Source organism: Oryx dammah, unplaced genomic scaffold (assembly GCF_014754425.2).
Source record: "Oryx dammah isolate SB20612 unplaced genomic scaffold, SCBI_Odam_1.1 HiC_scaffold_1, whole genome shotgun sequence".
NCBI lineage: Eukaryota > Metazoa > Chordata > Mammalia > Artiodactyla > Bovidae > Oryx > Oryx dammah.
The window spans coordinates 40,611,253-40,634,573 of NW_024070185.1; the positions used below are offsets into that span (position 1 = coordinate 40,611,253).

Consider the following 23,321-nt stretch of genomic DNA (forward strand, 5'->3'; position numbering starts at 1 on the left):
TAAAATTTTCATTAATTGTCAGGAATACTCTATATGAGGGCTTCCCAGGTGGCACTAGTGGTAAAGAGCCTGCCTGCCTTGGAGGCGTGTGTTCCATCCCTGGGTCGGGAAGATCCCCTGGAGCAGGGTATGGCAATGCCCTCCACTATTCTTGCCTGGATAATCCCATGGCCAAAGGAACCTGGCAAGCTACAGTCCATAGGGCCACAGAGAATTGGATGCAACTTAGCACACACGCACTCTATATGAAGAGAAATAAACATTTATAGTAATTAATCTACATGGGAAATGGCAGTTCATAGAATAATCCTCATTTGTTTCAGAGTTACCAGTATTCATGGCCACTCTCGTGGAGCATAAAGTCATCTATAAAAAGGAAGTCCCTAATTATTGTTTCCTGTCACACTTCTAAACTTTTGATGGACAGGAGCTTGGGTCTCAGATCCAGTCCTGTAAATGGTTGTTTGCTTTAGGCTAGTGGCATTAGGATTATTTTAAACTATATTTGCCATACATTTCAGTCTGAACAAATTTAAAAGTGTGTGGACAAACGACAAAATGTTTTATTCATTTGTGAATGAGGCTGATACAAATGTCCTTTCAACAGAATTGTTAGAGGTTATTTAATTTGAAGAGATACTTAATTTAAGGTGCACTGAATTTGTTACTTGTCTTATTTCATATTTCCTATTGTTTATGTTTTTAAGAAAGAGTAGCATACCTATTTTGACTGTTATTAGGAATTGTCATAGTTGGTTTATCAAAGATACTTTGAAAGGATCACTAGTTATGTAAGGAACAAATATAAGTTTCAACACAAGTTGCTCTAACAGTAATTTTTCCTTTCAATATATGCATAGTGTTCTTACAGCAGTCTCATAACTAGAGACATATAAGGTATTAGATCAGATATTACTAGTTGCTCCATTAATAGATGTCTGTCAGAAGAAGCCTAAGTTAGAATCTCTTGAGAAAGCAGCTATAATAATTTGCCTCCTGAGAAGGTTTTGGGTTTTGCTGGGAGCAGCCACATCTGGATGCCCTTTACTTTCAGGGCTTGCTTTTGCATTTTTATTGTTGCTGATATTAAAGGGTGAGGAGTGTGATATTAATTTGTCCCCTTCCCTTCGTTTTCATTATCCAACTACTTGCAACATTTCCTACTAGTTCCCAGAACATGCTCCCAAGCAAATTTTACTTAATATTTGGCTTGGTCTCAAAGTGTCTCTGTATAGAACATTAGTTATTCTCTGTACCATGTACAAGGCCAGGTCTACACAGGTAGCACATACTCCAGCATTAGGAAGTCATGGCTTCCTCTTTCTTCCTTAAATGTTCAGATTGATTCTCTAGTTGCTTCTTATTGTCTCTTAGTTTCTGTGAATTTTGCAGATCTTGAAGATGTTGTTTTACGTGTTTTTGTTCTCATTGCTGATGACATCAAACACATTATACTGAGGACTTGTCTTTATACTCAAAATAATCATAGAATCAAGTGATCTTTGCACAAATAAGTTATTTAGTTTTATGACTGCTTTTATGTGAAGGCAAATTTGCAGACTAATCGCAATGACAGGGTGAAATTAAATATGATCATCAAAAGCTAATGAAAGTGGCAAATTTTAGCATCATTGAAAAAAATATCCTGATGTAGCTGGAGATCTAAGAGATAAAATTAAGGAGAAGGAGAGGTGAGGCCCATGCCCTCAAGGTTAGAAAAGGAGAGAGAGTCTTATAGCTTCTCTCTAAAGGGAGTGTGTGCAAAGAGGATTCAGTGGAAGGCACTGTGTGACTACAGAGAGGCTCTTTTTCTGCCAAGACAGGCACTACCCTTGGAAGGTCAGCCTAATTCTAGTTTCTACTCCCAGCCTCTGCTTGGCTAGGAATGCTTCAGAAGCCATGGTCTGCAGCCCTAGACCCAGCTAACTTAGCCCTAACTCCATCTGCCACGCACAGGCACCTCCACACCTTTATCTTTTGCCCTCTTTTAAGACCAGTGAACACAGTCCAGTGAAGGCTGATGTGACTCAAATCTATGTTCTGTGCCCATATGAATCTGAGAATAATAAGAGTGAAGGCAGCCAGGGAAGCAGTGGGTTAATGGGTGAAAGAAAAGTTAGGGAAGTAAGCATGAAAATGGAGAGAAAAGAGGTAAAAAATAAGGGTGGGGTGTGAGGTCATTTTGAGAGGAATACAAGTTACCCTTCTTAATCATTTATGTACGAGATATTTTCCTCCTCGTCTCTAGCTAATCTCTTTGGTGTTCCCACTTCCATTGGCAAAACTTAGTCCAGTTTCCCTATGTCAGTTTATGAGCCCAAAAGTATCTTTACCTTTTAAGTCTTGTTACAGTATGTACTCCTCACACATCCCCATACGTAATTTTGTAAGGTAGTATCGATAACCATTTTGTTTTGTAGGCAATATTGGATGTTGTTGTGAATCTTCAGTTTAGCCTGATAGAAAAATTGTGGCAAACATTCTGGCGCTATTCTCCCTCAACTCCAGCTGACGGCACTACCATTACCGAGTCAAGGTCAGAATCAATATGCTTTTCCAATTCGTTTTCATGGCTGAGTAGATGTCACAGCTAATAAATTAGAGATATGTATACCAGTTGTGAACCTTACCTGATAACCTTAATTGAAGAGATTGAAATAAACCACAAAGTACTCTCTTGAGGTTTCAGCGTGTGTATTATAGCTCCCATTTTTATTGATTTGGGGGACTGCAGTAGAACTATTTCATCCTCATGGGTTTAGTATCATATCTGCCTTTCATACCGTCAGAAAGTCTTAACGTGCATAGGCAGCTCTGGGGGAGTATTTTATATATCCAGCCGTATGGCACCAGGGCAGTGGTGGTATAGTTCTAACCTCAGTAATATTTGATAAACTAAAACTATTTTTAAAGTCCATTTTCTTTTTTATCCTCATTTGCCATCTATTCATTTGCTACATTTATTCACACCAGCAATCTGAGTGAAATAGAAAGTCGACTTCCGAAAGCAAAGCTGATAACTCTGTGCAAACATGAGTCTATCCTGAAATGGATGTGTAACTGTGACCATGGGATGTACCAGGCTTTGGTGGAGATTCTCATCCCCGACGTCCTTAGACCTATTCCTAGTAAGTTAAATGCAGACAAGTACGGATGCTTTTGTTCTCCTACATTCCACCCAGGAAGTTTTGGGTAGTGACGTTGCAAACTAGAGTGATTCTAATCTCATTTAAATTTGCCACATAGAAAACACGCAACACAGAGTATTGCATGAAAGCAGCCTAGAGCAACTGTAGATAAGGGAAAAATTCTCTTTTTCAATCTTTCATTTTCTTTTTGATGAAAAAAGACAACCTAAAGATGTGCCAGCCCTGATGACTAATTGCAAGAACACTCCCAGGTCAGTCAACCAGTGTGAAAATCATTCTACCCAAGGACACAGTGTCCTTCATAAAACCCCTAATTTTTGAAATCTGTGATTGCTAGACCAGCCTCTTTCATGGTTGCTTTTGATTTGAAATGAATTTATCTTGGTTTCTACTGAAGTTGAATTTCTTTATAAAAGCATTTACTTTGTCACTGACATCATGTTAAAAACTACAAGTGCAGTTTCCATTAACAGTAATGGTTAACTGGCATTTTGAGAGAAAAATCTATGTAACTGCAAGAGCATTGTATTTCCTCCATGAAGCAAATAGGAATTACATAGATAAGTTAGATTACTTTTTTAAGTGATAGTGCTTTTTAAGCTACTCTGTTGCAAACAAAGCTTTTTTTTTTTTTTTTTTGCAAGTGTCAGTCTAAAAACCACTATGGATACATATGTTGGAAGCAGTTGAAAAGATTTTAGGTCTATATCTTCATGAGCACATACTAGTAAACTTAACCTTTAGAGAAATGTAACAGAATTGCTACTCCACAGTGACATTAATAAGGTAAAACAATCTTAGCTTGTAAAATTAGCAACTGTGTACTTTAAGTACACTGTTCTCAGTAAATTTGTATTAAAGTATTCCAGAAAATATTAATATAGGGATTTAGGAAGAAAAGGTGAAGATTTAACATTTGTATGTTTATACTTTCTTTTTAAAAATATGGTAGAGTGGAAGATATGTATGTTTCCCACCACCTTAAAAAGTATGCTTAGATGTACATTTATATATAATATCAATGAACACACACATAAACATACATAAATATGTACACAAATTAGTTTTTTAAAAATTCAGCTGCATAGTCTCACTTTGTTATAAACTGCTAATATCTCCTCTACTGCACCAAGTTTCCTGACTAAAGATTGATTAAAAGTGACATTGTCATGGAAAATTTCAACATGTAAATTCTCTACTGATTTATGTTTCAGAATCTGATTTTCCTTGTTTTTGTCTTACTCCCTGTGCTCTGAGTAATAATCTCTAGAGATGTTTAAGAAAAGTTGCATAGGGTAGCTCATTAGCCTATGACATCTTGCCACCAATATAAATTTCTCTCATGAGTATAAGAAAAAAATGCCAGTGAGCACCTTCTTTGAGGCAAATCAACAACACCAGTATTTGTTAAACAATTCTAAAATCTGTTGCTTCTATGTTAGCATCACAAGACTAACTTGTAAACTCAGCAGTTACCTAACATAAACCATGTATCAAGTTTAGATGGTTTTAAGCTCCATAATTTTTAAGTACACAATACACATGACTTTTGTTTTTCACAAATTTTTGTTTGAAAAACATTTTATTCGGTCTCTGCATTCAGAGAACTCAAATTCAGGAATTTTTATATAAGTACAATTTTATAGTTTCTCTGAAATTACAAGATTCATTAATGTGCCACCCTACCAAGTAAATTTGGAATTTTAATTCCTGTTCTATTATAAGATTTAACAAAAGTAAAGCTTAAAATATAGTTTAAATCACAATCTTCTGATTGTATGCATTTTTATATTAATCATAAGCAGGCTGAGACAAGTTAGCTTTAGAATAGCTTTAAATTTCTAACCGTCCATTCATGAGAAAAAGTTGTCAGTCAATCTGCACAATTTAATCTGACATGAATCCCTATAGAGAGAACAAACTTAATTTTATTTTTGAAAATTTTATTTTCCTGGCTACTAGTACTTCACTCTACCATTTACTGTCCAGATGGGATTCCTTTTTTTAGCCAAAAAAAAAAAAAGTTTGCATATCACACTAATTTAAAGTCAGCTTGAAGCTACTATAGTCTAAAATACATTTATCTGAAAATGGAAAAAATGAAGTGAAGTGTAAAAAAATTGTATAAGGACTCAACTGGTAGCACTTAAATGTACAATTTATGATTTCAGTTAAAGGTGACCCAAAATGTCATATAATACAAAAAAATAAAAACTAAAAATCATTTGAGATATAAAACATACCTTTTTATTTTATAATCTCCCTAGCATTAAATTTGTTTAGATAAAAGAAGACCCATATTAAAAATTTTAAAGTAGCTTTTCCCAGTTCTTGGTTTTTTCAGATTAAATAATTATTAATTAGAGAAAAATACATAATACAGATAGTCAAACTGAATCTTGAACAGAATTTTACTGACTTTCAAAAAGGGTCTTTAATTTTTTTTCACTCTTTTTCATTTCCATTCATGCCTGCCCTCCATGGTTCTAGTACATAATACAGCAGAAAAATATTTTTCTTTCTTTTTTCTTTTTGACTAATATGGGAAGCTTTGGAAATTTCAAAAACTTAGCTCTCAAGAAATTTCCAACTCAGGGTTTCCAGTGGATGATTCTCATGTTTAAAATCTGCACTACTTGAGTATTTTTCCAAAAAAAAGATAGCCATTTAAATCTTTTTTGTCATTTGACCACTTAAATAAATAACTTTTTAAAATTATTTTATTATTGGATCAGTATAATTTATATCTGATGCAAGCAATTTGAGTAAGCTAAATTATGTCTAACTCTGCTTTAACAAAAGTAATAAAGATGCATGTCAGACTATTTTGAGCACAGAAGAAAAATGAGGGAATTTGATCCCATCATTAACATTAATACTCCTGGGAGCCTTGCGTAAAAATGTGACTTCTCTGTCTCTTATCATGGACTACCAACTGTACTACCTACCCGCATTATAGGGAACCCACAAGGATTTGCTTTGTGTTGTGGGTGCTTCAGACATTTATTAAATGTCTTAAATGACTCCCTACACCGTGTAGCCTTGGGCACAGATGAAGTAAAATGCTCTGACTGAATTACTTGTTGAACAAGAGAAGAATTCTGTTTCCTATCACAGTAAGGGATCTCAGTAAGCAGATCCCTTAGAATAAAATAATCATAGTCACCCCTGATACTGGAAAATGCTTCCAATTGTTTTATGACCACCATAAAAGTTGCTCTCATGGGACCTATACTTACTTAGGTTTTAACAGAGATGCAAGGAATATGGAACAGACTATTTTAGGAATATCTTAAGAATATTGGTCTCTGTGACAGCAGTTTTATCACAGTAATCTTTTATCGCTACCTGCCAGTGAGATGGAGAATAGTTATCCAGAATATCAAGTCAGGCAATTTTAATTTTACCTTACTTTTCAACAACAGTGAGAGATAACTACTCTAATTGACATGTTCTAATGTAAAGAGATGCATAGAGAAAGAAAGCTTTGCATTATTTTCTTTCTAGCTAAAGAAATGAAAATAAGTTAAGAACTTGAAAAAAGTCACCAGATTTCTAAAGACAATATTTAGCCTTTGAGCAAAAAGCTGTTTTTGAAAAGAGTATTTTGTCTAAGATAGAAAATTCCATAAGTATATTCACAACTGGTATATGTTGCTATAAGCAAAAAAATGCTTAAATGTTTTCATTTCCCAACGAAATGTTATAAGTATCTGGGAACAAAATAGCTTTAAGACAAAAAAAGCCCACAATATAATATTTGCATTCTTTCATAGTTAGGAATAATGTTAAATAAAGTCTTGTTAATGAGCATAAGTTCTGTCTGTGCTATTTCAAATGTTATGGTTGTATGTTTTCCCTTATTCTAGCATAAAGATTAATGTTCTTTGGTATTTGTTTCGTTCTGCTTCTGTTCTTTAACATTTAGGTGCCTTGACCCAAGCCATTCGAAATTTTGCAAAAAGCCTTGAAGGTTGGCTTTCCAATGCCATGAACAATATTCCACAAAGAATGATACAAACCAAGGTACACTTTCATATCCTTGCCTTTTCTTTTATGTTTAGGAAATGGTCATGAACTATGAATTTTAAATCTGTCCTGTCAAATGATGTTATGTGAAATATAGCATTGATTTTTATATTTGTATTTTATAACCATGTGGCAAAGAACTTCACAAGATACGTTGTTTGATAATGCTCCTATCAGAGAGACTAGAGAAGCATGGTAGGTGTGCTGTATTTATCAGCCCTTTTCTAAAGTGTATATTTCAGGTTGCTTAATTTCAAATATTAAAAAGAATAGCCTAGAATGTGCAAATAATTTCCATTTGAATGAGTTTTAGATTTTTTTTAGGTCCCCTACAATACTCGTATTCTGAATGCTCATGTAAAATAATAACCATTTTGCTTTTCAGGATGTTTTGTTTTTAACACTAGAGAATACTTTTGTGAATCAAGTAATCATTTCTTAAAGAGAACTGTTATCTCATAGTTGAGTATATTACAGGAATATGGATTATTTAGCTGGAGATATGAATTCTGTTCTTCACTATTTTCCCTACTAACCATGTTACTTTAGATTAATCTGTGAACACACTTGACAGATTGGACTGATTCTGTCTAAACTTTGATAACAAAAATCACATTTGTGGCCTTCATCAGGGACTGTATCTCCTGTCAGACTCCAACAATATTCCTTGGCTTTCAGTTTGAAAATGTAGTTGAAGCTCTTGTGGCTGACAAGTCTGTGATAGCACAAGTAACTCTCAGTTCTTCCTGTTCTTGCTTAAGGTTTGCAATAACACATTCTATCTCTAAAACACACTGAAGGTCACATTTCAAGGACATGTCCACCTTAGATTGTTGCTTGATTGAGCTGTGCTGTCAATATGGTAGGGTTAACCACATGTGGCTATTTACATTTAAATTGAATCAAATTGCATTAAAATTTTAGTTCCTCAGTCACACTAGCTACATTTCAAGTGCATCTTAACCCATGTGTCTAGTGGCTACAATATTAGGTAACACACTTGTAGAGCATTTCCATCACTGCAGAAATGATTCCATCCGTGGCAGTTAGGTTCTAGAGTGCCACATTGAGGTGAGCAAATAAAGGAGGTGCTCTTTGATTAAGATGATCAGAGGAATGCTTTCCAACTTGCAAAGTCAGTCATAGTCATAGCAATACTTTCAAACAACTGAAAGCATCTCCTACCCCAGTATCGTCAAGTGGTTGTGGTAGCAGTCCAGCTGCACTGTTGGCCATCTCATTGATCTCCAGAATTGATTTGGGTGGTTTCCCTTGGCAAAAGGTGTCTTCTGCTACTCCTCTCTCAAGGATGTACAGCCTTTTTTTAGCTGAGCATTCAGTCAACAAAGATGATCCAGCTGGACAAAGAACCAGCATAATGAGAATGTGACTGGAAGTTGTCATCAAAATGCCTGGATTCATATTCCACCTCTGTACTTTAGTTTCTCTGCAATCTTGAGTAAGATAGTAAACCTCCCTGAGGTATAACATGTGTCTAATGGGATGTTTATGAGAATTGAACATGGTAATGTAAGTTAGACATTTAACACAATGCCTGGCACATAATATGTACTTGATTAGTACATACCTTAGAGATGGGAAAATGTGAAATAGTCTCTCTGAGGATATGTGGATGTCCCCAAGCTCCACATGGTCCTAAAACATCTCACTTTCAAGACAGGGTATCGTTGTCTTGTGGAACATTTACTCCCACTCAGCCAAATGACTGTTCAATCAGTTGCTTGTTTATATACCCACAGTGATTTAATGGCATTCCATCTATTCCTGTAAATACATTAAAATCCTCATTAGATCTGCTATGAAAGTAACAAATTTTCATGAGATCATGACATTTAGATATTTATTTAGACTTTTTTTGTCATTATCTTTGCTATCTTTCTGCATAACCTGATTTGCTCAGGGTTTCAGCAGGAAATAAATGGTGTATCCAAAGAGAAGAATAATTGAAGAAAGTTTAATAAGGGTCTGTTTCTAAATGTGTAAACAGAGCTAAGAAAACCGAGGACTAGCATTAGTGGGGGAAGCTTGCCCATCCTTAGGTCTGAATGGAAGAGAAGTGATTATGGCATCAGGAGCTCCTCCTCCATGCAGGACTGTGGCCTTAGGAAGGAGAGAGCCGAAGTTGTGAGGAAATAAATGCTTTGACCACTTTCTTCTGTGCTTCAGTCCCTTACCAGTGGCTCTCATTGACCAAATCCAACTGGAAGCCCAAGGACAAGGGAGACAGTTAATGTAATTTTTTCAGTTCAGTCTTCCCGGGCACAGAGCAGAAGGGGGAAGGATAGAAAGTACATTTCAGAGGGCAAACAGAGATTTTTCTGGATAACCCTTTTACATATATCCAGATTCTGGAAAAAAAAAAAAAAAGTTTTTCTTATTGCTTGTGTCTGAGAAGCTTATTAGCTATCTATTTTCTAATATAGGTTTTGAGTTCTCCTATTTCACCTCAAAATTGACCACCCTTATTTCACCTCTATAAAATAAAGATTAAAAGAGTGAATCTGAATGATAATGCTGTGAAAAGTATATTTTTTAACCCAGTTAAAAAGTGGAACTGGACAGTTTGGTTTTCCAAGTAAAAGGAAATTTTTTTTGTTTGCTTAGTTTGTCGCTGACTGTCACACTGAGAATAAGAAATGAAAATCAACATTTTCCCTGTTTTCCTAGACTAAATCATTTCTTGCTGATGATGAGTAGCTACTTGCAAGACCGGTTTAATTAATGGTGCACTCAGATGTCTAAGAATGTGGGAGTTTGTTTTAGCCTTGACCTCAACCTACTGAAAAGGAAAATAATACTTGGTTTAGAGGTTTAAATGCTATAATTTACAAGTAAACTGTCTCACCAAATGAATTTGAAATAAGTATCAGAGAGAAGCATTTAAAATTTGGCAAGGGAATAAAGATTTGAACATTGCAGTGGTTTCTTTTATTGGAGGAGAAAAGAAATCCCAATTTAATTGGGTTTCTTTACAGGTTGCAGCTGTAAGTGCCTTTGCCCAGACTCTGCGAAGATACACGTCGCTCAATCACCTGGCCCAGGCAGCTCGTGCAGTGCTTCAGAACACTTCTCAGATCAACCAGATGCTCAATGACCTCAACCGTGTCGACTTTGCCAATGTCCAGGTACTCTGTTTTCTTTCAAAACAGATCTTTTAATGAAAGGTATCCAATGTTTTTCTTCTTAATTAGGATCATCATATTTCTTTTCCAAAGTTACATCAATTCACAGGCACATCTAGATTCACAGTGTCCTGAAAGAGGAGAGTTTTACTCAGCTATAACTTTACTGCTCCTCTGTTTTGTGGTTAAAGCCTGGGAAGATTTTTAGTGCTAGACTGCAATGTATGTCACCAGGGTTTGCTGAATGATTAACAGAGTAAGGACAGCCATGGTGATTGAACATTGGTAGGCAAGAGTCAAAGCTATGGTAGTCATGTATGGATGTGACAGTTGGACCATAAAGAAAGCTGAGTGTCAAAGAATTGATGCTTTTGAACTGTGGTGTTGGAGAAGACTCATGAGAGTCCCTTGGACTGCAAGAAGATCCAACCAGTCCATTCTAAAGGAAATCAGTCCTGAATATTCATTGGAAGGACTGATGCTAAAGCTGAAGCTCCAATACTTTGGCCATCTGATGTGAAGAATTGACTCGTTGGAAAAGACCCTGATACTGGGAAAGACTGAAGGCAGGAGGAAAAGGGGACAACAGAGGATGAGATGGTTGAATGGCATCACCAACTCAATGGACATGAGTTTGAGCAAACTCCAGGAGATAGTGGATGATAAGGAAACCTGGTGTGCTGCAACCCATGGGGCTGCGAAGAATCAGACGTGACTTAGCAACTGAACAGCAACAACATACCCTAAAATAGGTATTATCAAAAAGACGAATAATAGCAAATGTTAATGAGGAGGTGGAGAAATGGGAACCATTTTATACAGTAGTGATTGGATTGTAAAGTGCTACATCCACTTTTAAAGCCGTATGGCAGTTTCTTTAAAGGTTAAACATAGAGTTACCATATGATTTGGCAGTTTCACTCCTGGGTACATACCAAAAAAAATGAAAACACGTCCACCTAAAAACTTGTTCCTGGATATTCTAGCAGCATTATTCATATTAGCCACATTAAAGTGGGAACAACTCAGATGTCCATTAACTGATGACTATATAGACAAAACATGGCATTTCACACAATTAAATGTTATCAGACAGTAAAAAGAGATGAAGTTCTGTTCTGATACACCCTACAACACAGATGAACATTACACTAAGTGAAAGAAACCAGATACAAAGGACCTTATGTTACAAGATGCCATTTATATTAAAAGAGCAGGATAAGTAGATCTATAGAGACACACAGTGGTTGCTTAGGTCCTGTAAACTAGGTGATTGGGATATGATAGATAAAGAGTATGTCATTTCTTTAAGAAATAAATACATTTTAAAATTGATTGTGATGGTAGGTGGACTACTCTGTGAATATACTGAGAGAAACCATTGAATTATATACTTTTATTGAATGAATTGTTTGCTATATGAATTACATCTCAATAAAACTCTTTTAAAAAACAATAACATTGCTCAAAGATAAACTAAGTATTTCTCCATTTCCTACAAATTTTAATCTATAGTTCTGGGCTCGTTTTTATCATTCAAATAAAAGTAATATTTGGGCTTGATTATTTTTTAGGGCTAGGATTTAGTACTTAAGTTCATTCTAACCTTGATGAATTTGATTTAGTCTTCTAATGTGCATCAGTTCAGTTCAGTCGCTCAGTCGTGTCCGACTCTTTGCAACCCCATGAATCGCAGCACGCCAGGCCTCCCTGTCCATCACCAACTCACGGAGTTCACTCAGATTCACGTCCATCGAGTCAGTGATGCCATCCAGCCATCTCATCCTCTGTTGTCCCCTTCTCTTCCTGCCCCCAATCCCTCCCAGCATCAGAATCTTTTCCAGTGAGTCAACTCTTCACATGAGGTAGCCAAAGGACTGGAGTTTCAGCTTTAGCATCATTCCTTCCAAAGAAATCCCAGGGCTGATCTCCTTCAGAATGGACTGGTTGGATCTCCTTGCAGTCCAAGGGACTCTCAAGAGTCTTCTCCAACACCACAGTTCAAAAGCATCAATTCTTCAGCGCTCAGCCTTCATAGTCCAACTCTCACATCCATACATGACCACTGGAAAAACCATAGCCTTGACTCAACGGACCTTTGTTGGCAAAGTAATGTCTCTGCTTTTGAATATGCTATCTAGGTTGATCATAACTTTTCTTCCAAGAAGTAAGCGTCTTTTAATTTCATGGCTGCAGTCACCATCTGCAGTGATTTTGGAGCCCCCCAAAATAAAGTCTGACACTGTTTCCCCTGTTTCCCCATCTATTTCCCATGAAGTGATGGGACCAGATGCCATGATCTTCGTTTTCTGAATGTTGAGCTTTAAGCCAACTTTTTCACTCTCCTCTTTCATTTTCATCAAGAGGCTTTTTAGTTCCTCCTCACTTTCTGCCATAAGGGTGGTGTCATCTGCATATCTGAGGTTATTGATATTTCTCCCGGCAGTCTTGATTCCAGCTTGTGTTTCTTCCAGTCCAGCGTTTCTCATGATGTACTCTGCATATAAGTTATTAAGCAGGGTGACAATATATAGCCTTGACGTACTCCTTTTCCTATTTGGAACCAGTCTGTTCCATGTCCAGTTCTAACTGTTGCTTCCTGACCTGCATACAGATTTCTCAAGAGGCAGGTCAGGTGGTCTGGTATTCCCATCTCTCTCAGAATTTTCCACAGTTTATTGTGATCTAATGTGCATAGTTTTTCTTAAATCTATATAAACATCTGTTTATATGTGTGTGTATATATATACACACATACAAACATACACATGCAAATTCATAATCTCCATAAGAACAAACTCATGTTTACAAATCCATTAACTTTACATATTTCAGTGGAATTTATATTACCTGATTTTACTGGGAATGTTAAGAGCTCATACAGTATTGTCTTAAAATGTGTTCATTTCAAATCTTCATTCAGAAAAGATATGTTTAAAAGTACCCTAAGAAAAGTTGAAATGATAAGGAAACTTCTAGTCTCAAAAAGTAATTTAAGTCTAATAGCAAAAAAACATATTTAAGACTGATTCCCGATAAGATCTGAGAAAGATTTTAAATTTTCTGTTAATTTTCACGTGTATAGTTGTGTGCCTGAATCATGTGAAGTATTTACAGAAATGAGTTCTTCCTGGCTATAAATGCCATACTTGGCAACATTATTACATATAAATCTAATAGTTATACATCGTTACTATGCTCATTCTCATCCTGTCTACTCACCAATTGAGGCTACCTTTTCCCTTCTTTAAGTACCAGATTTTTCTGGGTTTCCACAACAGTTATTAGTGCTGAAACCTGTGTGCTCAAGTATCTATCCTGCAGGGCCTCCTTCCTTCAGTTCAGTTCAGTTCAGTTCAGTTGCTCAGTTGTGTCCAATTCTTTGCGACCCCCTGAATTGGCAGCACGCCAGGCCTCCCTGTCCATCACCAACTCCTGGAGTTCACCCCAACTCACGTCCATTGAGTCAGTGATGCCATCCAGCCATCTCATCCTCTGTCGTCCCCTTCTCCTCCTGCCCCCAATCCCTCCCAGCATCAGAGTCTTTTCCAATGAGTCAACTCTTCGCATCAGGTGGCCAAAGTATTAGAGTTTCAGCTTTAGCATCATTCCTTCCAAAGAACACCCAGGACTGATCTCCTTTAGAATAGATTGGTTGGATCTTCTTGCAGTCCAAGGGACTCTCAAGAGTCTTCTCCAGCACCACAGTTCAAAAGCATCAATTCTTCAGTTCTCAGCTTTCTTCACAGTCCAACTCTCACATCCATACATGACCACTGGAAAAACCATAGCCTTGACCAGACCTTTGTTGGCAAAGTAATGTCTCTGCTTTTAGGACCATGAACACAGTGGTAGCCCTGCATTTCCCTCTACATTTTACTTCTCACCACTCTTGTTCATTTTAATACGTAATCTTTTCAGGTTAACATATTTGATTTTAACTCCCTTCTTTCTTTCCTTTTCTGTTCTACATTTTGCCTGGTTTTCTGCGTCCCCTGGTTTTCTCAGTCTTCTAGCTCTCGTTCCACCTTCATCACCATCTCCTGTTCATTTGAAAATTGTCCCTGTCCCTATGAGATTAACCTCAGTAAGACTGATACATGTACGGATGATGCTCTTGTAATAAGGAAACTTTAAAACAGTGAAACCACATGTAAGGGTTAATATTTTAATGCTCTGAAAGAAAAATGAAAGTGTTAGTTGCTCAGTTGTGTCTGACTCTTTGCGACCCCATGGACTGTAGCCTGCCAGGCTTCTCTGTTCATGGGATTCTCCAGGCAAGAATACTGGAGTAGGTTCCCCATTAACTTCTCCAGGGGATCTTCACGGCCCAAAAATCAAAGCTGGATCTCCCACATTGTAAGCAGACTTGTTACCATCTGAGCCACTGTCTAGCCACCAGGGAAGCCTCTGTCATCACTTCATCATTCTCTAATCAAATCTTTTTCTCATGCATTCAGGATAACCTTTCCTATTGCAGTATAATTGGTTTTCTGATTAATTGATAGCATTATAGTAGTATTGCTTTCTAATTTTTTTGTGTGTAAATGGATAGTTTTTCAACTACAGTATCGGCTAAATATACTTGGGTTAGTTGACCTGATAACCTAACTTTTGCATATACTTGTGTTTCTGTATTTAAAAAAGAATCTGATTTTGAAGTTACTGACTCCTTATCATCTTGGAGATATTTATTTCCAAGATAATAATATCTTTAGTTTTCATCCTTACCTTTTTCCACTAAAGAATTAAAATATCCAAATTCCTTCACAAGGGAATATCTACAGGGTACTCAGTTGTTAGTATATTTTCAACCTTGGGAGTACTAAAATGAAACCTAATTTGAAAAGCCAGAATAATGTCCTGTAGCTTTATTTCTCTAAGCTTAGTCTTAGATTATCATTTTCTCTTGGCAAATCTAACTGTAGGAAGTAGTGAGTTTGATTTTATGTTAAGAAATGAAATTAAATTCTTCCAAGGATACCAGTAAGTTCCTTGTGTTCCTTGCCAATACATAAAACATGTCTCCCACAGTGGCTTCCCATAGAATCTCAGTTTTGCAAGATGAAGAAGATCTAATGTACAGTATTGAGCATAAGTAGACACTCATATTGTTATTGTTCATTGTATTTATTGTAGTCGCTAAGTCATGTTCAACTCTTGTGACCTCTGAGAAACTGTGGGATTTCCCAGGCAAGAATACTGGAGTGGGTTGTCATTTCCTTCTCCAAGGGATCTTCCTGACCCAGGGATTGAACCTGCATCTTTTGCATTGGAAGACAGATTCTTTACCACTGAGCCATCAGGAAATCCCTAACACTCCTATACTGTATCCTTTAAAATGGTTAAGATGATAAGTTTTATGTTTCTTGTTTTATACCACAGACCAAAAAATGCTTAGATATTTGTGGATTTTAAACACACACACACACAAAACAGCATCCCCTGTCTTTTTCTTGAGGCCTAAATTCTTCACTCCTTATCTGCATCCCAGGTGGTGCTAGTGGTAAAGAGCCCATCTGCCAATGCAGGAGACATAGAGATGTGAGTTTGATCCCTGGGTTGGAAAGATCCCCCCCCCAACCACCGCCCTGGAGAAGGGCATGGCTACCCACTCCAGAATTCTTGCCTACAGAATCCTATGGACAGAGGAGCCCGGGCTACAGTCCATAGGGTCACAAAGAGTCGAATATAACTGAAGCAACTTAGCATGTACACAACTTCTTCCCTGGGTGCTCTCCTCAACTGTTGAACTGATATAAAATTTCTGAGAGTCATTTAACTGTATTTTGAAAGATCTTAACTATTCTTATGTAAATCTATTATATAGAAATAAGTACAAACTAAGTAAAGATGTAGTTACAAGATTGCTAATTCCAGCATTATTCCTAAGAGTAAAAATTTGGAATGACCATAAATGTGCAGCTATGTGGAATTGACTTTGTAAATAATGGATATTCACATATTGAAGCAAATTGAGTCATTGAGCAATAAATGTAGCTCCTCATTTGCCTATATATAAAGTGAAACTAAGCAAAATATCAAGTAAAATATATAATATGATCCTCTTTTAAAATAATACATATATACATAAATATACATGCATATGTATGTATTGCATGTGAACAGTTTGAAAATTAGCATGTTGTAGTTTTCTCTTAATGTTGGCATTTTAGATACTCTTAACATTTTGTTTCTTTTTATTTGTACTTTCAAACTTAATAGTCATATTTTAGTGTACTTAAAATACTTAAAAGTGATACTTAGGAGGTAAAAATCTGAAAGCCTTTATTATTAATTAGATAAGAGAAGGAAGGTTAGTAGATGGCATCATCAGCTGGGAATTTGAAAGAAGCCCTAAATTTCCCTGAGAAAGAAAAATGAATTGAGTTTAGCCATTTTCTATTTGAAGTACCTCCCTGTTGAAATGTCTTTTGAGTAAGGTAAAGTCTGTGGGATCAGGAGAGATCCTGGAATCAGAGGGTGGAGATTAAAGATTGATTCAGTTGAAAGGTTGATTTAAATAAATTTGTCCTCTGAGAACAGACAGATTGAAAGCTATAGAGACTTTTCAGAAAAACACACACATATTGGTAAGGTTTTACATATAGAATTAGAACCTTCACAGACACCCCTCCAAAGAACTCTATGTTGAAAATATTATCTGGACACAATGAACCTAGCTTAAAAATTCTTGTCACATTTCACTTCTCTAATTTTATGTTTGGGGAAAACGAGGCCCACGTAGATTAAATGAATTGCTTAAAATCAAGTTAGTGGATTCAGGCCCTATGTTAAAATCCAAGGCTTCACTCAAATATTATATTAATATTATCAGATAATTATATTCTGACCTAAAAGAATATAATATTTTTTTAATCTTAAAATGCAGCACAGCACTAGAAACATGGTAAAACTTATGGCAACCACTGAAAATTATCTTTAAAAGTTTCTATTTTCATCCCTATTACCAAACATGAAACTTTCCTATCAGAACCAGAAATAAAACTATAGTAATCAAATTTCTTCATAGGTAGCATCCCTATATTTTCTCTAATGTATTTTTGGTTACTGTTATTGTTGTTTTCGGTTCTGTGAATTAATTGGCATTCATAGCTTTTACCTTGAGAGTCCTTGGGACTTCAGTTTCTTTCCCATGAAACTCATACAGCATATGCTTCTGCCTTGTATCATTCATTGTTTTTGTCTTAATCCTGAGGGGCCACTTTTGGCCAATTGAATCTGTTTATCCATTCTGACTTACCCTAAATCTTTTCAAATGAATTGGCTTTAGTTTTATCTGATTGAGAAGTAAAAGAGTATAAAAACTAAAAAAAGACTCTACATACGGTAAGTTCAGTCTCCTCTTCTTCTTTTTAAGTTTTTTTTATTTTTATTTTATTTTTTTTACTTTACAATACTGTAATGGTTTTGCCATACATCAACATGAATCTGCCACGGGTGTACATAAGTTCCCACTCCTGAACCCCCCTCCCACCTCCCTCTCTTCTTCTTAAGTAATGATGTATTTTAGTCTTTCACACAGGCTAGCTAATGTAGAACACCACGTCATACCTTTATGTCATGTCACTTTTTCATGCGCAGAAGTGATGTTAGTTTCTTTAACAAGTAGTCATTCATTTTTCTTAATTCATTTAATTGTTTTGCACTTTCAAAATAGCTTGCCATTCATGCTTATGGTTTGTGTGCCGACATTCAATGAAAAAATGCTGACTTGAACTTGTCCTTTGCTTTCTGTGTACTATCCCAGGAGCAGGCTTCCTGGGTATGCCAGTGTGATGACAACATGGTTCAGAGACTAGAAACAGACTTCAAGATGACTCTTCAGCAGCAGAGCACCCTGGAGCAGTGGGCAGCATGGCTTGACAATGTGATGATGCAAGCACTGAAACCTTATGAAGGAAGACCCAGTTTTCCTAAAGCTGCCAGGCAATTTCTGCTTAAATGGTCTTTCTACAGGTATCATCTCAATTTTTCCTATTCTGCAGTTATGTATGTACATGCTTCTCAGAAAAAAAGAAAAGAGAAGAGTGAGGAGTTTAGTATGTAGAAACTCTGTTGTGATTATCTTCAGCCCACCTCATGATTACAACATTATGGAATTGAACCAGGAGGCTTTTGGAAATAAAATTTCTGCTGGGAAAAGAAAGCCTCTTATTCAGAGCCCTAGAAGTTCTCAGAGGGGAACATCAGAGATTCCAGTCTAGATACTGTGCTTAACAAGAGTCAGGAAAGTCCTCCTTTTGGCAAACATGTATCATTTATGCTTTCCACCAATCTTCTTTTTATTCTCTACTTCAGGGATTCTCAGACTGTCCTTCCTAGACCAATAGCATGGCTGTTGCTTGGAAACACATTAAAAATGTGTATTTTCAGACCCCTCACCAAACCTACCTTAATCACAAATTGCGGAGGAGAGGCCCAGCTTTTTTTAAAGTTCCGTCCAGGCAATTCAGATGGATACTCAGAACAATCTAGTTAATTTTTTAATTTGATCAATTAAAACTGTTTTCAAACCTAGTTGCACCTCAGAATTAGTGGAAAGAAAAACAAAGCGCCTACCTACCTCCCAAAACTTATGCACTCAAAATCATGGTGGTTCGAAAGTAGTAATTAGCAGTAGGGATAATCAGAAATGCTTTTTCTTCAGAAAGGTTACTCCTGGTATTCTAATGCATAGCTAGTTTAATATCAAATAATCTAGTAGATAATTCAAAATAAATAGCTTTTCAGTTCCGTTCAGTTCCTCAGTCGTGTCCGACTCTTTGCGACCCCATGAGTCGCAGCATGCCAGGCTTCCCTGTCCATCACCAACTCCTGGAGTTCACTGAGACTCACGTCCACCGAGTCAGTGATGCCATCCAGCCATCTCATCCTCTGTCGTCCCCTTCTCTTCCTGTCCACAATCCCTCCCAGCATCAGAGTTTTTTCCAGTGAGTCAACTCTTGGCATGAGGTGGCCAAAGTATTGGAGTTTTCCGCTTTAGCATCATTCCTTCCAAAGAAATCCCAGGGCTGATCTCCTTCAGAATGGACTGGTTGGATCTCCTTGCAGTCCAAGGGACTCTCAAGAGTCTTCTCCAACACCACAGTTCAAAAGCATCAATTCTTCGGCACGCAGCTTTCTTCACAGTCCAACTCTCACATCCATGCATGACTACTGGAAAAAGCATAGCCTTGACTAGATGGACCTTTGTTGGCAAAGTAATGTCTCTGCTTTTGAATATGCTCTATAGGTTGCTCATAACTTTCCTTCCAAGGAGTAAGCGTCTTTTAATTTCATGGCTGCAGTCACCATCTGCAGTGATTTTGGAGCCCCAAAAAATAAAGTCTGACACTGTTTCCCCTGTTTCCCCATCTATTTGCCATGAAGTGATGGGACCAGATGCCATGATCTTAGTTTTCTGAATGTTGAGCTTTAAGCCAACTTTTTCACTCTCCTCTTTCATTTTCATCAAGAGGCTTTTTAGTTCCTCTTCACTTTCTGCCATAAGGGTGGTGTCATCTCCATATCTGAGGTTATTGATATTTCTCCCGACAATCTTGATTCCAGCTTGTGTTTCTTCCAGTCCAGCGTTTCTCATGATGTACTCTGCATAGAAGTTAAATAAGCAGGGTAACAATATACAGCCTTGACACGCTCCTTTTCCTACTTATAACCATTCTGTTGTTCCATGTCCAGTTCTAACTGTTGCTTCCTGACCTGCATATAGGTTTCTCAAGAGGCAGATCAGGTGGTCTGGTATTCCCATCTCTTTCAGAATTTTTCACAGTTTATTGTGATCCACACAATCAGAGGCTTTGGCATAGTCAATAAAGCAGAAATAGATGTTTTTCTGGAACTCTCTTGCATTTTTGATGATCCAGCAGATGTTGGCAATTTTACTCTGGTTCTTCTGCCTTTCCTGAAACCAGCCTGAACATCTGGAAGTTCACGGTTCATGTATTGCTGAAGCCTGGCTTGGAGAATTTTGAGCATTACTTTATTAGCATGAGTAATGAGTGCAATTGTGCGATAGTTTGAGCATTCTTTGGCATTGCCTTTCTTTGGTATTGGAATGAAAACGGACCTTTTCCAGGCTTGTGGCCACTGCTGAGTTTTCCAAATTTGCTGGCATATTGAATGCAGCACTTTCACAGCATCATCTTTCAGGATTTGAAATAGCTCAACTGGAATTCCATCACCTCCACTAACTTTATTTGTAGTGATGCTTTCTAAGGCCCACTTGACTTCACATTCCAGGAGGTCTGGCTCTAGGTGAGTGATCACACCATCGTGATTATCTGGGTCGTGAAGATCTTTTTTGTACAGGTCTTTGTATTCTTGCCACCTCTTCTTAATATCTTCTGCTTCTGTTAGGTCCATACCATTTCTGTCCTTTATCAAGCCCATCTTTGCATGAAATGTTCCCTGGTATCTCTAATTTTCTTGAAGAGATCTCTAGTCTTTCCCATTCTGTTGTTTGCCTCTATTTCTTTACACTGATTGCTGAGGAAGGCTTCCTTATCTCTCCTTGCTATTCTTTGGAACTCTGCATTCAAATGGGTATGTCTTTCCTTTTCTCCTTTGCTTTCTTTTCACTTCTCTTCTTTTCACAGCTATTTGTAAGGCTCCCCAGACAGCCATTTTGTTTTATTGCATTTCTTTTCCATGGGGATGGTCTTGATCCCTGTCTCCTGTACAATGTCACAAACCTCCATCCATAGTTCATCAGGCACTCTGTCTATCAGGTTTAGTCCCTTAAATCTATTTCTCACTTCCACTGTATAATCATAAGGGATTTGATTTAGGTCATACCTGAATGGTCTAGTGATTTTCCCTACTTTCTTCAATTTAAGTCTGAATTTATATATGATATGTTGTGATGAGCCATTAACCTTAGGTCTACTCCAGGGTTTAAAAACAGACTCTGTGCAAGTTGGCATATATGCCATATATATGGCATAGGATGGAATTGACAGATGGAGCTCCATTTCTTAAGATGTTAGGGAAATTATATTTTTGAGCATAGCATTTACTCTTGTAGTAAGAGTTCATTTCTTTTCTTCTTTAGATCATAATGGGCTTTCTAAAAGCCATATCTACTTTGAACTTTAGGCAGTCCCTAATTTAATTCCTGTGCAACCATGCGCTCATCAAAATAGTGGCTACAGGACCTACCACTGACTGTGACTATGGTTACACTGTGGTCATCATCTGGACATCAGTAGTGAGTCCAAAACAGTTGTGAGAAGAGATGATATGCAAAGGAGTAGCAAAGTTTAGAGACTAGTAGAAATTGTGAACCCGCTAAGCCCAAATTATAGGATTTCCATCTTGTTTTGATTACCGTTATAAGGATTGAACCAAAGATTCCATTTTCATGGTAGAAGGGTTTTATTGTGACTTCTTTCTTTTTCAATTGATTTAGTCCAATTCTTATTTCTTAAACTGAAGTGGAGTTGATTCCATATGTGTTTAAGTAGTTAAATTATCCTTATATCCTGAAAATGATTTTCTAGTGTCTGCATACCTGCCAAGTATCCCTGTCAAGTCTGACACTTTGCAAGCCCATGGACTGTAGACCTCCAGGCTCCTCTGTCCATGGAATTCTCTAGGCAAGAATACTGGAGGGATTGCCATTTCCTCCTTCAGGTGATCTTCCTGACCCTGGGATTGAACCCATTCCCAGAGTTAAATAAATGCTATGAAAGAAAGCCTAGCAGTGGTGGTGTTGTTTTGTTTTTATTTTGGAATGGAATAATTCCACCATTTTGTCTCTCATATACGTAATACTTTTAGCCCACAGGGTTTGTAAAGTACCTTATTAAGGTGCTATCTAACTGTGACCCACTGATATGCTTCATTAAAGCCAGTCCTAGGTTTAGATCTGGGTGTCAGTTGATATGTTTTCCCTTGATATATGGGAAAGATTTGGAAAACAATATCACAGTATTCTCAAAGTAGATGTAGCAATAGTAGTAGTATTAATGGAATTCAAAATTTTAACTTGGGAAAATTTCTTTGAAAGATTTCAGATATTTCCCCATTTGTTTGCAAGTTGATTTCATCCATTTTTTTCCTCAGAAAATCATATAGATGGTATATATGCTTCATGAATGATAAAACAGATGTTATACTAGCTGTTGCTCCAAAACCTATAGAGGCAAAAGCACAGTACATCCTTTATATCAGAAAAAGCAAAGATTTTTTTTTCTTCTTCTTCTTACTGCTTTCTTAAGCAGTTACATCAGACTTGCTCTTACTCCTCCCTGAGGATTTTTTTAAATCTGTTTAGTAGATATCGTTTTAGAAATACACCCCTGGAGCCTTTGTCTCCACAGAGATCTATTGAGGTATCTTGAAAGGAGAGAAAATTACTTGTGTTTCTTGTTCTCTGCAGATATACAAACCCAGTAGATCATCACTTGCCTGCCCTCTGTCTGCCCTGAGTTGGGGATAATGGCTTGTTATTATTAGACACTATTATGGTTATTATTTTCATTTCAAGAAGTCTTGAAGGTGTACAGTTCAGGGCTACAGAAGGAAAGGCATATTCAGAAAGATGCATACCTCCTGCTGATAGGCGAAGTCAATAGCTTAGTAACGTAGAAGACTAAAATCTGACCTGTTTCTTACTGAGGCACAAGAACATATTGAGTAATGAAAACTTCATTCACAAACAGAAGCAGAGTTACAGAGTATTTTTTAAATGTTTTTGGCTTTGTAATAAGAATTTTGCAGTCACATATACCAACCGTTCATTTTCTGAAGTTGATTAATCTCATAGCTTCTAAAATTCTGTGTATAGATTCACATGTATATACAAGAAATGGACTGGCAGAGAGTTGTGATAGCAGTAGTGGACATGTTGCTGCAAACACCCTCTGCCCCAGATGGGGGTCTCTCCTTGCCTAACATGGCTTTGAATGTCTACTGCTGGCTCCCTGGGAGATGGAAAATATATCGCCGCCTTTCTTGGGCAGCAGTGCAGAAGTTA

General features: G+C 37.0%; 1 protein-coding gene across 3 annotated transcripts in view; it reads left to right on the forward strand.

The window, feature by feature from the left end:
- The window catches only part of RFX3 (regulatory factor X3), a 337,494-nt gene that overhangs the window by 279,146 nt on the left and 35,027 nt on the right, over positions 1-23,321 (forward strand). For all 3 annotated transcript variants that reach the window (XM_040244701.1, XM_040244629.1, XM_040244537.1), the window contains 5 exons: positions 2,421-2,536; positions 2,974-3,128; positions 7,078-7,175; positions 10,175-10,324; positions 18,093-18,301. In XM_040244701.1, the coding sequence (XP_040100635.1) occupies positions 2,421-2,536; positions 2,974-3,128; positions 7,078-7,175; positions 10,175-10,324; positions 18,093-18,301 (728 nt within the window). The remainder of the gene's footprint in view (positions 1-2,420; positions 2,537-2,973; positions 3,129-7,077; positions 7,176-10,174; positions 10,325-18,092; positions 18,302-23,321) is intronic.